Here is a 16,732-nt window from a genome sequence, read left to right on the forward strand (position 1 = left end):
TCTTGCTTTATCTGTTTCCACTGTCTGTGGTGTATGAGATGAACAATAAAACTTAAAACCTTTTGATCTTTCGGGATAACCAATGAAGAAACCACTAGTTGTCCTAGTATCAAAAGCTTTTATATGTGGGTTATACAATTTAGCTTCTGCTGGACATCCCCATATGTGCATATATGATAAAGAAGGTTTTCTACTTATCCAAAACTCGTAAGGAGTCTTTTGAACAGCCTTCGTAGGAACCTTATTCAGAATATGCGTTGTTGTCCTAAGAGCTTCACCCCACAAGGTCAAAGGAAGGTTTGAGTGATTCAATATCACTCGAACCATTTCTTTAAGTGTACGGTTTCTTCTTTCAGCTACACCATTCTGGTAATCACTACCAGACATGGTATACTGAGATACAATGACTTCCTCTTTTAGAAACCGCGCTAATGGATCTTTCTTTTGTTCTATTTCAGTGAAACGACCATAATATTCGCCACCTCTATCAGACCTGACAACCTTAATAACTTCACATGTTTGTTTCTCTACTTCTTTCTTGAAGTCCTTAAAAACCTAAAAGACCTCTGATTTTTCAGATAATAAGTAGAGATACATATACCGTGAGTAATCGTCTATAAAGGTGACAAAATATTTTTCACCCGTATAACACAATGAAAAAGGGTCACAAACAATCGTATGCACTATTTCTAATTTTCCATTGCTGTGTTTGACATCTTTCTTATATGTGTTAGACTGCTTAGTCTTTATGCAGTCAACACATGACTCTATATTCGTAAAATCAAGGGATCCAAGGATTCCCTTTTTCATGAGTCTTTGGACTCTCTCTTTCGAGATATGTCCTAACCTCCGATGCCAAAGCAAATAGGATTGATCATCCTTTAGGCCACGTTTATTGTCAATCATTGTGTTTTCAATAGAGTGAGATTCCCGAATTTGGAATTTGGTTCTTAATCGATACAAACCATCATACATATATGCAGAACCTATATTCATTGAATTTTTTATAATAATAAGTTCAGATTTTTCAAATTTAAATACAAAGTCAAACTTATCAAGTTTTGAAATTGAAATTAGGTTTCGACTATAAGATGACACGTAAAATGCATCGACCAAATCCAATATAAATCCTGACTCCAACACAATTATGCAGGTCCCAACGCTCTTGACATGCGAACACATCTTATTTCTTGAGAAGATGCTTCTTTCATGCTCCGTTGGTTCCCTTTTGTTCAGAAATGCCTGCAAAGAGTTGACAATGTGCATCGTGGCACCAGAATCAATCCACCAACTATGTAATGGAACATGAATTAGATTGCACTCATGAGAAATTAATGACTTATTACTTTTATTTTTTAGTCACTTCTTGTACTTCAAACAGTCCACCTTCTTATGCCCCTTCTTTTTGCAGAAGAAACACTTTATAGAAGGGCCTCCTAACTTGGATTTAGCTTTTGTCTGAGAGTTTGAACTCTCCTCAATGACTCTTTTCTGATTCTTCCTTTTGAATGAGCTTTTCTTTGGCCTCGACCTCTGTTTATCCTTATGAGAGGCCATATGTGCACTTGGCACCCTCTCACCTTTCAATCTCTCATCTTCCTCAACACACTTGGCCAAGAGGTCATTAAAAGACCACTCATCATTATGTGTGTTGTAAGAGATTTTAAAGGATCCATACTCAGTAGGTAACGAGGTTAAGATCAGATGGACTAAGAAGGAGTCAGAGATAGCGAACTTCATGTCATTCAGTTGAGTCGTAGTATTCCTCATTTCCAAAATGTTCTATCGAATGTGACTGTCACCAATATATTTCATAGACATTAATTTGGACATGAGCGTACTAACCCTTGCCTTATTAGAAGTGACGAACTGAGCCTCAATGCCTCTCAGAAATTCCTTCATAGTCCTACAATGAGGAATGGCGCCTCGAATATTCTTAGCCACTTGAGATTGCAAAAGCAATAGGCTAAGTTTGTTCGAGCACTCCCACTTCTCAGAAGTAGCTTTCTGATCGGCTGTACTCTGCTCTGTAAGAGCGGGAGGTTCGTCAATTCTAAGAGCCAGATCTAAATCCATATAGCATAAAGTGAATAATACGATTTCTTTTCAATTAAAAAAATTTGATCCGTCTAAAATGAGGATATTACTAGAACCATCGATAAGGAAAGAACCTGATAAAACAAGGAACGAAAACAGAAAGACATTACTATTATTGCTCAGACGAGACTCGTGTTGAAAAGGTAAAAGTGAGACCCTTTATTTTCACCTTTTCTGAGACAATCATAGTTGAGTCATTATCGTTCCACTTTGGTGAAAACGATAATACTCATAGTTGCTCCGTCTCTTCAATTCTCAAGGAATTGACTTCAGATGGTGAAACTAGCAGATCATGTAACCAGAGGCAATTCGGCACTGTACCTTTGGGTACAAAGATGCTTCATGGGCTGGAATACACATCTACTATTACACCCTGTGTAAATTTGAAACACAACGACCTACCTTTGGGTAAAATCGATGTTTTATAAATTCACACACAATCATAATTATGAATCTTAATACGGTCCAAAGAATCCTTAATTAATACGACTCAGATCACTTTGGTGATTACAAGAATCGGTCAATCAAGATCTTTTACCGAAAAACCTATTCGTATTATAGAACACGCCCATGCACACATTTTAATGCATGTATATTCATGACATATTATAAGTTCATGCTTCAATTAATATACATAAACTAATTGTCATAAATTTAGTTATAATTCATGCTTAAAAACATCATGCATAACTTAACCAACGTAAAATATATGAATTAACATGCATAAGTCATGCATTATTTAAAATAAATACTTTATAAAGCATTAAAAATAACAAAAACATACTCATATGGGTAAAACCCAGGGTCCTCAAGTAGGAATCGGTCTAAAAAAATACTCTGAACCGGTCTGAAACTGCCCTGATCCGGTCATCAAAGGGTCTAAACCGATTCTAAACCTTATGAACCAATACTTAATATGAACAAAAGTTCATAAAACCTTATAACTGTATGCCAAAATCCCTGTATCTTCATATATTTATGAAAACAGGGTCTTAGAATCTCGGAACCAGTGAAAAACTGGAAAGAACCAGTCAAAAACGGCTTCGAACCGATTCCATAAGGAGCCAGATCAGGTTCCTGATCCGATTCAGTCTTAATAGTGTCTGAATCCTGCTTAACATGGATCCGACCCGATTCAAATGGGATTCGGGTCTGACCCAACCCATACTTGATATAGGTCGGACCCGGTTCGAACAGAACCCGGGTTGGACCCGGTCTGAAACAGACCCGGGTTGGATCCGTTCCGAAATAGACCCGGGTTAGATCTGGTCCAAAACTGACCCGACTTATAATGGATCTGGGTCAGACCCGATCTTAAATGGACCCGGGTCTAACCCGATCCGAGAGAGAGACCCAATTCTTTTCGGATCTGACCCAGACCCAAAACCATTATGGGTTCGGGTCAGATCCCAGAATCAACGGCAGATCAGATCCATCCAAAATGGATTTGGATCGGGTCTGTCATCGGATCTCCACGTCGGACGCGATCTGGTCCATTGTTAAAATGAAACAGAAACCCGTTTTTTGTTTTCATTTTAACAGGAAAACCGAAAGGGTTTCCGCCCTTTTCGGTTCCACGACGACCCACATCGCCAAACGGCGACCGTCGCCGCTTGCCGGCGACCGACGTCAACCCACCGACGAATGACGTCGCCCCACGACGACGATGCGAGGCTTTGTCGTCTGATGGCTGAAGAGGCAGAGGAAGAAAGGGCACGTCTGGCGCAGCAGCGCCGACAAGGTCGTCGGCGATCGACGGTCGATCCAGCCGGCTTTACACGACCACGCACAGCTGAATGCGTGCATCGTGGGCCCATAACCCAATGTTGGTGAATCCTGTAAAACAAACATTGATAGGAAGCGTACCTGAATTCGCCATAGAGTGCGTGTAGAAAATTTGGCGTTCTCTTCAGCCGGTAGACACCCATAATGAGCCCAGGCCTTAGGTCGACGGTGAGCAGGACCCTGTTCCGCTGTATCCGAATGCGGAACTGAATTTGACAGGGTAAATGCTATGAATGTCTCGTCATCCTCACAACCCCTAACCTAGGCAGTTACGTGAATGTGGTCTCTCCACATTCACGTAACTCCCACCCACTATCCCCATTACAAGGCCACTAACGTGACCCACTAATGGGTGTCAAACAGGGTCACACTTATGGGTTGGACCCACTGGCGGAGCCAGGGGTGGGCATGGGTGGGCGGTCACCCACCCCAGAATTAGAAACCAGACTTTTTTTTTTACTATGTTAAAGAAAGAATATGCGTCTGTGTGTGTTTTCTTCTGACGAAGGTAGTGCTAATTAATCTTTTCCCTTAATTTTTTTCACCTTATTGAATTGTGTAAAAAGCGCAGAAGAGAAGAGATGTTATTAGTTCGTGAGAGTTGGAGTTCTCTCTTTGTGAATATTCAACGAAGATCTGTGTGTTTTTCCTCTAGCTTCTTCTTTTGTCATTTGTTCTTTGTGAAACCGTGTAACCTACGTTTATGGGGAACCCGGCTTCACTCATCCCTATATCATCCTCTGTGGTCATAACTCCCTCTGGGATCTCATTGGTACTAAGTCGTTTTGATCAATATGGCCCTATCGATGGGTTTAGCATGGTTGATTTAATAGAAATCAATCTTTTAATAGTGTTCTTTAACAAAAAAAAACATGATTTTCAATTTATTTTGACAGTGTTCTTTAACAGAAAAAATCATGTTTTTTTTATTAATGGTTATTGATTTTTGAATCAGCAAAAAGTCTTCCACATAAGTCGGATTCTGTCTATTCAAATGCCGATCTTCAATAAATGGATCATGTAGATCACATACACATGGTCCAATTTGATGAAAACAACTTGCATCGATGAGATCCGAATGACAGGAATGGTGATATGGATGACTGGAACTTAAATGTGGTTATGGGTGCCATGCAAAACACTATGCTTGCTTCACTGAACGGAGGAAAAGAGAGATTGAAAGTGTGTTGTTATAGCCTAGCCAAGGGCAGGCCGATGCCATGAAAGCCCTCAGAATGATGAAATCAGATGGTACCATCAACTTGATGGCCATCGGCTAATTCTCCGGCCAGGGAGGCCGCTTCTAGAAGAGCATGTCAGATCTACCATGCACAACCAAAATTTCTTCTGACGATGGGTGGGCAAAAAATTTCTGTCTCCGCCATTGGTCCGAATAAATGGATCATCCTTCAAGACCATAGCATTGTCCCCGAGACCCTAAGTCTGCCCACCCAACGAAAAACTTCTGGCTCCGCCACTGGTTGGACCCAGAACCAATAATGTCCAACAGGGCCGACATTGAAAGCGTCAAGTTAAGGGGGAGGATTAGTTTCCTTATTGTTGCTGTTGGTTTTATTAAACCTATTTGATCAACCATTGTCGTTGCCACCACGATCATGATACTTATTTTGATTGTCATTTCTATTGTTTCCACCGTTTTGATTCTCATTATTATATTGATTTTGATCTTTGTTATTTTTTCATTTTGCATTTCATAAGAAGCATAACTCAATAGGTTATCAACAAAGATCAGCTCCGCTCAAGTGTTTAGGGTTTGTCGGAAGATCACCGGGGACATGCAACCAAAATGGTGTGTTCCTGTGGCATAGTTTCCAGCAGTTAGACAGTTTATTAGCAGCATTGCAACACCATCTTTTTTTTTTTTTATAACGGGGAACCCTCACAGAGAACTGGGTCACTTAATGGGCCTGTCCCATGTGAAGTAAACCCCGGGTGGGGTCACCGACACCAAAGCGGTTATGAGGACATGGTTATCTATCTATGCGATCCATGGCGGAGGTGGAAATGGGCCCGAATCCAGTTTCACATCTGGATCAGGTTCTGATCTGGCTCATCAGTTTCGGCAGAATCAGGTCCAGGAACCAAGTGAGGCCTTCCAGATTGAAATTGGACTGTAACATACTGGTTGGTTTTCCGTTTAAGATTCTATCCGATTCATATAAAACCACCTAGTGCAAACCTTTAGCCATAATCCAACCGGGTCGGGTCCATTTTATCCTTAGTTTCTTACAGTCATTGCCATCTGGACATATCCATCTCAATCTGCTGCCAAACCATACCTGAACTACTCGTACATGAGTCCTTTTTTGCCGTGTCCATGTGAGATGGAGCCATTATTGGGTCCATCACCAACAATTAATAAATGAGGGTCCGCATTGAGAGATGGGTCCCACAAAGCATTGAAGCCACTATTATGCTTCTTCCTGAATAACTGGCCATGTCTTTAATTAACCAAAAACACCAAAAGAAACAGTAAACTTTGAACTGCAACAACAGGCCAGAGAGAGAGAGAGAGAGAGAGAGAGAGAGAGAGAGAGAGAGAGAGAGAGCAGGAAAATAAAGCCAACAATTTTGTCACGAGAAATTGAATTTCTTTCTTTTTTTCTTGCAATTTTATCACAAAATATTGCCAAAAAAATAATAATTTAAAAACAATTAATTTTTACAAAGGAAAAATAGAGATTTTCACAAAACAATTTCTGCTGATATTTGCCTTTTTAGCGGACTGTAAAATATCACATTTTTTGGCAAAAAGGCCATATTTGGCACACGTTCATCACATAGGAGAGCAAATCAACTGGTCTGCCAAATCATATTAGGGAAATGATCTAACCAATGTTGTCAGTATCGGTATCGGTCCTGAATCGTTTCGCCAACGATTCAAGAGAATCAGTGTGAATCAGGCTAAAAAATAATTAAAAAAAAAAGAGTCGTGATAATGAGAATTTAGAGAAGTATATGATAGCAAAGAAGGAAGCTAAAAAAGTAGTTCGAAACGCGAGGGATAAGGTATATAAGGAGGTTTATGACAAGTTGGATATCAAAAAGGGCGAGAAGGATATTTATATACTTGCAAAGATAAGAGATAGAAAATCGAGAGATCTGGGTATGGTTAGATGTATCAAAGATGAAACACAAAGGGTTTTAGTCAAAGAAGAGATTAATGAGAGATGAAAAGATTATTTTGATAAACTATTTAATGGAAGTCATGCTCAGGATCTTGGAGACTTGTCCATTCTTTTTCATGAGATGAATCGTGACTTCATGCGCAAGATTCAAAAGAAAGAAATTGCAAAGGCTTTGAAGAAAATGAAATCAAGAAGGACAGTTGGCCCAGATGGTATACCTATCGAAGCTTGAAAATGCTTGAGAGAGAAAGATTTAGAATGGTTGGCAAATCTTTTTAACAAGATTTAGAGGACAAATAAGATACCTAATGAGTGAAAGAAGAATACTTTGGTGCATCTATATAAGAATAAGGGTGATATACAAGATTGCACAAACTATCGTGGTATAAAACTCATGAGTCATACTATGAAACTTTGAGAGAGGGTGATTGAATCTAGGTTGACGAAGGTTGTCATGATATTGGAGAATTAATTTGGTTTTATGCTCGGAAGATCAACTATGAAAGCTATACATCTTCTTAGATAACTTATTGAGAGAAATAGAGAGAGGAACAAAAATTTGCATATGGTTTTTATTGATTTGGAGAAGGCATACGATAGAGTACCTAGGGACATTCTCTAGTGGACAATGATGAAGAAAGGTGTTTTTCTCAAGTACATTAGTATAATTAAGAATATGTATGAAGGAGTAGTAACCAATGTCTGCACATGTAGAGGGGTGACAACCAATTTTCCTATAACGGTTGGGTTACATCAAGGATCTGCTTTAAGCCCTTTCCTATTTGCTATAGTGATGGATGAGCTTACAAGATCAATTCAAGAAAATGTGTCATGGTGTATGTTGTTTGTTGATAATATTGTTTTGATTGATGAGTCTAGAGCTGGGGTTAATGCTAAGTTAGAATTATGGAGACAGACATTGGAAGCAAGATGTTTTAAGTTGAGTAAGAGTAAGACAGAATATAAGGAATGTTGGTTTAGTAAGCAACAAAGTAGTGATGGGAGTGTAGTGAAGCTTGGTGAGGAAGAAATACCGGTAGATGAATATTGTTTCAAATATTTGGGATCTATCATTCAAAAGTATGGAGAAAATGATGGAGATGTAAATCATAGGATAAAGGTTGGGTGGATGAAATGAAAAAGTGCAACTGGAGTGTTGTGCGATCGTAGAATGCTATTGCGGTTGAAGGGAAAGTTTTATAGGACGACTATTAGGCCCGCTTTACTATATGGTACAGAATGTTGGGCTGCCAAGAGACATCATATTCAAAAAATGAGTGTAGCTGAGATGCGTATGCTGATATGGATGTGTGGAAATACAATAAAAGATAAGATTCAGAATGAGGAGATACGTAAGAAGGTAGGCGTTGCACCCATTAAAAATAAGATGAGAGAGAATCGTTTACAGTGGTTTGGACATATTCGGCGAAGGCCTAATGATGCTCCAGTTAGAAGGATGGAGAAATGAGAAAATATATTAATTAAAAGAGGTCGGGGTAGGCCTAGGAAGACTTGGATAAAGATGATAGAAAAGGATATGAATGCTTTGAACCTCACCGAGGACATGGCATTGGATAGAAATGATTGGAGGAGAAGGATTCACGTGGAATGCCCAGAATGATTTTCTTTGTTGGTTCATATCACCGACCCCAATTGTTTTGGGATGAAGGCATAGTTGTTGTTGTAGAAGGCATAGTTGTTGTATTTTGTGTCAATCATAACATGACATGTATTTAAACCATTAAACTAATATTAAATATTTAATTTTAAGCATTTGTTACATTTATTAAAAAATAGCCGATTCAGGTTAGTATGCATTGATTTTTGCCGATACAGTTAGGAAGAAGGAGACGGCAAATTGTCAATGGAGCTTGCAGAGGGGACTCCTATGTCAAACCTGCCAATTGGTACAACATATTTCTGTTGTACAAGGTGTTCCCATCAGAGGTGCTTTGGTTGGACGTTCATGCTGCTGCTGCTTTGATGAATCAACACGATGGTTCAAGACACCTCCTTGGTTTCATCTTGAACATGTCATGTAATTTGATGGAACAGTTTGTTGAATCTCTCATTTGATTATGAAAGAATAAATTTGGCAGTGTTTCTCTTATTTGAGGAGCACTTTATTTCGGGTTGGTCATGTTTGAGGTTGCTTTATTGTAAGGAATTTCATCACTGCTACAACTTTCGTACCACTATAATTTTTGTATTTACAGAGCTACAGGTAAGACTCAGCACATATGGCATAGGCCCAGAATTCTTTTAAAATCCCAAAATCTATCAACAGAACCCAACAGTTCAACGTATCCATGATATCTTCGTCAATGGGTAGTTGGGAGCTGCAGTTTTTTTTTTCACACCAAAGACAGCAAGCACACTATCATAACACGAATCATATTTGCTTCATTTCTGTCTGTTTGGAAACAGGGTAGCTGAAGAGGCAACTATGATATCCACACATCATCCAAACAACTTCAAAAGTGGATTAGCAAAGTACTAGGCGGTATTATGATGGTGCTCCCAAACAGGCAGGTGGGAAGTAGCAAATCCATAGAAGTGGATTTCATAGTTTCTTCTGCAGCTATCTTTGACTGCTAGATTCCAAACAGGGCCTCAACTGCTTGGGGGTAAGCTATACTGCAGAGCCTCAATCTCTCCTTGGTCCCACCACTTGAACTGGGGTTTCTCCTTGGTAAATAACAAAAAAATGAAACCATTGAGAAAGCTAGTTTTTAGGCAATATCTTGATCATCTCAATACCACACCATCACTGCAGTACCCCCATCACCCATCTATTATTAATGTTGATATTTTTCTTTTTCGCAAAGAAATATAGAACCAGAGAGCAGATTTATGCCGGTTCATACAGATAGAGGGAACAGTAAAACTTTAGAATCTTATTCTTAAAGTACAGATAAGATAATTCATTGAAAAAAAAGTTCAGCATAAATACATACCATTCAGATTATCAATTCCAACTGGCATATGGACAGAAAGGTGTAAAATCTGCAGACCTCTCACAGCTACAGCTCTGCCATGGATTCTTCGTCCCTGGTGGGCTCTTCATAAGATGCATATGCTTCAATAATGGCCTCATAGACTTTAATCCCTTTCAGATACACCTCCTGGTTAAGGAACTGCAATTGCATCAAAGATGAGTTGGCGTCAGAACTACAATATCTGGCGGACTGAAGCTAGAATGTATCCACATGCAAATATGCATTAAGATAAACCAGAGATGCATTATCCAAAGCCGAAGACTATAATGTGAACATAGTCATACCTCATTGTGGTCATGCAGCAGTATTGGAGTGTTTGCCATGGGAGAGAAACCAATAGCTGGTATTCCCGTCTCGCGAAAATAACGAGCGTCTGTTGATGCTGGAAGTATCTCAGGTTTGCTGAGTTTTCCATCAGCCTTCTTCACAGCTCTATCCAGTAGCATCCACCATGGGTTGGAACTGTCGGTTTTAGTAATTGCGGGATTCCCAAACTTGTCATGAACTGGAGTTTTCTGCTTGAACTGCCCGAGCTAAGAAAATGTTATTAGCACTATCATACACCTAAGTTTAAAGTTTAGATCATCTTTTTTCCAAGACTGAGTTGCTAGTTTACATTTTATGCAACTATCAATCCAACAACCGCAGAAAGTTAGCAGCACACAGAAGTATTCCAGAACATAATATCAACTTGACCACTAGAATTTATTTAGTCTAAAGCACGTCAGTTTAACTTGCAGACAGTGTTGTGAGAGGCGTACGCCTCAGTACCTGAAGCGTACGCCTCAGAGGCGAGGCGCACGCTCAAGGTACTGAGGCGTGCTGTGATGCGCAAATTGCCCCTCATCAACCTCCAGAACCCCCTCCTTCATCCCCAAGTCTTCCTCCTCCGCTTGATTCGTCGGCTATGCTAACCCCAAGTGCCGGTGGATCCACCGCCACGTGCCGGCCAACTGCTCCTCCGCCGCTCCCTGCCTCCCCTCCCACCGCTTCACTTCCATACCAGTTGTGAGAGGCGTACGCAACCTTGCTTGCAGATCCTTGACTCTTAGTCTTCAAATCGAGGAGTTAAGAGTTGAAAAAAAGGGGGGAGGGGGGGGGGGGAGAGAGAGAGAGAGAGAGAGTATTGCAAGTGTGAACCATGCTCCCAACAGCTAGAAGTTCTAGCCGTTGGGGACAGTCAAATCAGTTTGTCTGTCCCCATATATATATACAATACCATATATACAAATCTATATGTACAACTTAACATTTTCAACCTCCGTAAGAGGTACTTCTCTTTCACCTTCTACTTTGGTAAGGACTAGCTTGGGTTTTAGAACGGTTTCATCCACTAGTCCTCATAACCCTTTTCCCATATGAGGTATTTCATGATTGAAGTTCATGCTACATAATTGAAATCATTGAGTTTTATGGTGGCATACTCATTGTCATCCATTTTTACAAGGGCTAAAAGAGATAGAAAGAGAAGAAAAAAATAAAGATTAGGCAAGGTGAAGAACACGAGGACTCCACTGCCAAATATCACCAGTCTATCACTTGAAAAAACACAATTACAATCTCACAAGCACTTAAATAAGAGACACAAATGAGCTTCAAGACCTCCAAGCTTTGAGTGGCATGCTTCCCGAGGCACCAATAAAAAATGCAGCTTAATCAATAAGCTTTGATACCATGTAATGAAATGGTGATGTTCAAATATCACCACCAAAATCCATCAAATAAATACGTGGACAATCAACTAGAGAAAAACTCACAATGGAGTTCACACACAAAACCCACAAAGGGGTATTCTCACAAAAGAGAAAAAAATATTATCTTATTAATGAAAGAAATGCAAGGAATGCATTGCAACAAATGAGGGGTTTCACCCCTTTTTATACACAACATGGAACACCCTAGAGACGTTGGAGCTCCAACGGCTCTAAATAGAGCAGTTGGACCTGCTCCACCATCTCTGTTTGACTAGTCAACATTAAGTTGACTACTTCAAATAGAACCAAAAAATCTAACTAAAATAAAACTAACCTAATACTTAGTTACACTATATATATACATATACATATACATATATATATGTATGTACAGAATATATATACATACCTATCTATGTATATACATACAATTTAACACGCACCTCCTTTCCACATGACCTACATGCAGAGTGGGACAGTCTACAAACAGATGCTGCTGCTAGGTTTACAAAAAAGATATCATGACCCTGGATCAACAAAAGCATACAATTTTAACCTATCAGATTTGGATCATCTACATACATGGGAGAGTCAGATCCAGATAGGCTCAGAACAGCTGAAAAAATTCAAAACCCGCATCCTGGATCCAATCAATTTGCAGCCCTAGTTTCCAGTAAGTAACAAAATGAATTCCTGTGTGACCTGTCATGCACAAAGATAGAAGGGTGAAATGCTCTACCTTTTGTGTAGCACGATTGCATATTTCTCTCTAGCAGAATGAGTGTATGCCCTCGACTGAAAGCTAAGGCAGGTCCTAATGAAAAATTCATTGAAAACTATTACTTCTGAAAAGATATAAGTTATCTGTAGGCTATTGTCATCATTTTCACATTTTTTAATCATATGCAGTCTAACCAAGGTAAAACTGGGTCTATTAAAAATGTCAGTAAGGAAATACTCTTCTCATTATGTTCGGATGCACATTCATGTAAATGATTAAGATGTCTCAGTTTGTTGGTTTGTGTGCTACTTTTAATTTATGGATTGCTTTAAAATTTAAACTATACCTAGTAGAAGTAACAGATTTCATGGTCAAAAACATAGTAAAGAGATTTAGTGGTGCCTGTTGCCTGATCACTACTCCAATGTTATTTTTTTTTAATGCTCATCGAGGTGACAATCTTGGTTCTTATGGCAATAATGTGAATTTCATGTCATATGAAGAAACTCCAAATACTAGTGATTACGGCAGCAATATTAGTGAAGGAAATTTGAACAATGTCGTGGCTGAAGAACATGGAATTGACGTACAAGTAAATCTTGTAAGTGACCATTACAAGCAGGATCCAATGAATCAAATATGGAACTAATGACATCTTGTCCAGTAACAAGGTTGATCAACATGATCTCCTCAACCCTAATTTCAGCATCGAAGAGGCTATCCCTAGTGAAGATTGCAACAACAATATCATTTACTGCTTATCATCTCTAATAATCTCACTTATGCAGTGAACAGTAGGAAAAACAACCAGTTTTCAGAAAATTTAGGTATTTTTCCTTGTGTCCATATAAAGGTAGATATATAGTAATTATAAGAGATGGGTCCTCCCACCTTATTTACTCACAAAGGTTCCATTTGTCTATCTTCTTCTCATGGACCTATGGTATTTGAACAGTGTTTTTCCTGTTCTAAAATTCTATAGTAACTTAATTTCTATTAATTAGTTATTTTATATAAGACAAGGTATAGTAGTTATTTTTATTGCAACCTCATTTTCTTGAAAGACTAGTGCACAAAAGCCATGTCCATTAAGAGGAAGCATCATGGAGAACATTACTTTTGGATCCAATTTTGATGAGAAGAAATCAATATATGTTAAATGTAGTTATTAAAGATGTCATTGCATATAAGGGTGTCAATGAGTCGGGTTTGGTTCGAACCCAGGTGGAACCAGACCCAAACCTGGTTTGAGATGATGGTACCAGGTCCGGACTCGGGTCTAATCGGACCCACCATAAGAGAAACCATACCTGGATCCTATAAGGATTACATGAACCAGAACCGGACCATACCCGGTAAAATAATATTTTTTAATTTTTTTACATTGAAAATTTGCGGATCATAATCGGAACTCAAGTCGGGCCTGGGTCTGGTATGAAATTTCACAAACCATACCCAGCTCCATATATTAATCGGACCCTTTGGGTCTGACCTGGATTCTAATTGAGCCTTCTTATTTATCACTAAACCCTGACCCTATAGGGTTTGGTACGGGTCAGGTCCGGGTCAAACCTGGCCCATTGACACCCCTAATTGCATGGCATCACCGTTTGGGTCATTGCACTATAGAGTTTCTGAATATCTTTGTTGAATTCTGTTTTTGATCAGTTTGATGTCAAAACTCTGGAGAATCATAAGTTTGTTATGGTCGCCAACTTGGGACATATTCCAGTCTTCCTTATTCCGTAGGGATGATGGTGGAGAATTACTCATCCCATTTATTTTATACTCTGGAGACAACTGAATAGAGCATCAAGTTACTTAATGAGTGATGACGAGGAAATAGAGAGCTTATTAAAGGTGGTTACAGTTACTCACAACAGTGTTGTACATAGAAATTCGTGAATAGAAGTGCTTCATTTACTATATATATCATTAATTGTCTGCCAGATGCCTTAAATCGTAGCACTCCACAATAAAGCAGAAAGAACATAAAAGTTTTATTCCACAAGATATTCATATTGTACAAAGAGAAGCTCAAGAATTACACTGACCAATAAATGATTAGAACACTATAGCAAATACACATTCTTGCAAACAATTGCAACACTATCCTCACAGATACAAGCATGCTGTCTTCGTACCTCAAAGGTCATATTCCTTGAGGAAGGAGCCCATTCCTCTGCAATTCGTCTTTCAAGATCTTCCAGATTGGCAGTAGGTGGGACCCGGATATCCAAACCCGCCTCAGCTTCAGATGGTTGAAGATTCATCACAAACCCCTAACGCAAGCAAAAAAACCAGCATCCTATTCAACTTCCTATAGATGAAAGCACTCCCCATAAAAAAATGATCAGCGAAGAAAACGTATGACTACGTTATGGATATCCAATGAGGGAATAAAAGACCACCAACGATTTGATAAATGGAAAATGCACCACCGATTTCAGTTTCAAATTTCAATCATATTGAATCAACGAGTAAAATCTAACAATAAAAAACCACTAGCAATTTGATAAATGAAAGAAGCACCACCGAATTCAGTTTCAATCATATTGAATAAACGAGTAAAACATAACATTGTGGCAATGAAAATTCTTAACACCAACGAAGCAGATTATCCCAAAATTCATTCTATGGAGACCACCCATGATACTCAAAATCGTATGACAACAGGAAGAAGATGCAAAGAAGAATCAGAATCAGAAACAGAGAGCAGAATTCATACGGTGGGTGTCGGAGTTCCGGCCTTGAGGAACACAGGATTAACCGAAACGACCTCGCCCGCAGCCCGCAGGCCCGCCTTCACGAGCTGAAACTGCGACTCCCTGAACCTGGAGATACTCTCCAAGCTCTTCTGCAGGTTCTCCATGGCGCTGCCGTCGTAGAGTTTTGATCCGTGGCCGGGTGGCCCGACCGCCTTGATCGCGAGCCACCACGGGCACTTCTCTCCGTAGAAAACCCTAAATTCCTCCGTCTCCGATGTCAAACCCTCGTCCAGAACGATCCCCACATTGAGCCCCTTGAACACCTCCGACTCGACGAACCGCTCCACACCGTCGTGGCCGCCGATTTCCTCGTCGGGGACGAAGGAGAGGTAGACGGAGCGGTGGGGGACGAATCCGGCGGCCCGGAGGCGGCGGACAGCCTCGAGGTACTGCATCCCGACGCACTTCATGTCCTGGGAGCCGCGGGCGAAGATGTTTCCTGCGGAATCGATGGCGGCGGAGAAGGGGTGGTGGAGCCACTTGTGGGGCTCGGAGGGGACGACGTCGGTGTGAGAGTTAAGGAGGATGGTGGGGAGGCGGGGGGCGGAGCCCGGCCACCGGAGGAGGAGGAGGGGCTTCCCCGGAGCGAACTCGAGGGTCTGGGCTTCGAGGCCGATGGACTCTGCCTGAGAGAGGATGAACGCCGCGGCTTCGGCGTAGTTGGGGGTGGGCTGCGAGGTGTTGATGCGCAGGTACTCCTGGAACCGAGAGATGATCGCCAACGACGACGACGATGATGATAATGATGATGATGGTGGTGGTTTTGCAAGGAGGAAGGAGAAGAGAAGAAGGAAGGTGAAGAGGGGAAGGGAAGCCATGGAAGTACAGTAGAGAAAGTGAGCGAGAGAGACTTCTGGAACTCAACCTTCTCACTCTCAAGCGTTCTCTCTACAGCTTAGCACGAAGAGCAAGAGTGAGACGACAGGGTAGAAGACGGATTAAAGTGATATGTCGTATCACCCGTTTTTGGTGCTTCGGCATCGTTACCGTCCACCATCCGTTCCCTTCATCAGTCGCCGTTGATTGTGCAATCAAGTGGGGCCCACATAGATGCTGATAGCGGTTGATCTCTTGAATCGACGATCAAAATGTCAAAACACCAAATGGGGGTGATTTGGCATGTCACCTGATCGGCTATTGCTTTGTTGGGTTCGGAGATTCTCATGACATTGAGAAGATGACGATGATCACTGTAGAGTGCGGACCCCACAACAATTAAGCACGACCCGATACCCACCCCCCCACTTCTAAGCTTCCCAGGCTTCGCTTGAAATGGCAAGGTTGTTAAAATCGGTTCACTAGGTGAATCGGTTTAAAAAATCAAAGAATCGAATCGAAAGATTTTTTTTTTTTAAAAAGAGATAAAATTTGGAGTCTGAATCTGATTCTACTTCAAAATACATAAAAACTATTTTAAAAGGACAACTGGTGCGGACACGTCATAAAATAACACTGTGACATTATATAGATCTTAATGTTTCCAATATAAGGCAGCCGGAAAACTACAATTCATGAATAT

The 16,732-nt window shown here is 40.4% G+C and overlaps 1 protein-coding gene across 2 annotated transcripts; it reads right to left on the reverse strand.

Annotated features, from left to right (window-relative positions):
* Positions 1–9,827: 9,827 nt before the first annotated feature.
* LOC149829038 (uncharacterized) lies at positions 9,828–16,096 on the reverse strand. 2 transcript variants are annotated; one of them, XM_090017087.1, is made up of 4 exons: positions 15,174–16,096; positions 14,590–14,727; positions 10,315–10,554; positions 9,828–10,168 (listed from the first exon to the last, which is right to left on the reverse strand). In XM_090017087.1, the coding sequence occupies exons 1-4, from the start codon at positions 16,029–16,031 to the stop codon at positions 10,055–10,057; spliced, it is 1,350 nt and encodes a 449-aa protein (XP_089873213.1). In that variant the 5' UTR covers positions 16,032–16,096; the 3' UTR covers positions 9,828–10,054. The 2 variants fall into 2 exon arrangements, with proteins under 2 accessions (XP_089873213.1, XP_089873212.1); XM_090017086.1 differs by having other exon boundaries at positions 10,315–10,563; positions 15,174–16,072.
* Positions 16,097–16,732: the final 636 nt, after the last annotated feature.

This window comes from Nuphar pumila, chromosome 9 (assembly GCF_984573655.1).
Source record: "Nuphar pumila chromosome 9, dmNupPumi1.hap1.1, whole genome shotgun sequence".
NCBI lineage: Eukaryota > Viridiplantae > Streptophyta > Magnoliopsida > Nymphaeales > Nymphaeaceae > Nuphar > Nuphar pumila.

Bases quoted from the DNA above. Each gene is read 5' to 3' on its own strand.
- LOC149829038 (XM_090017086.1), bottom strand. From the start codon at position 16,031: ATGGCTTCCCTTCCCCTCTTCACCTTCCTTCTTCTCTTCTCCTTCCTC. The intron at 10,564-14,589 runs GTACGAAGACAG...ACATTTTCTTAG, and splicing joins CAAGGAATATGACCTTTGAG to CTCGGGCAGTTCAAGCAGAA. The intron at 10,169-10,314 runs GTATGACTATGT...ATGCAATTGCAG, and splicing joins TGCTGCATGACCACAATGAG to TTCCTTAACCAGGAGGTGTA.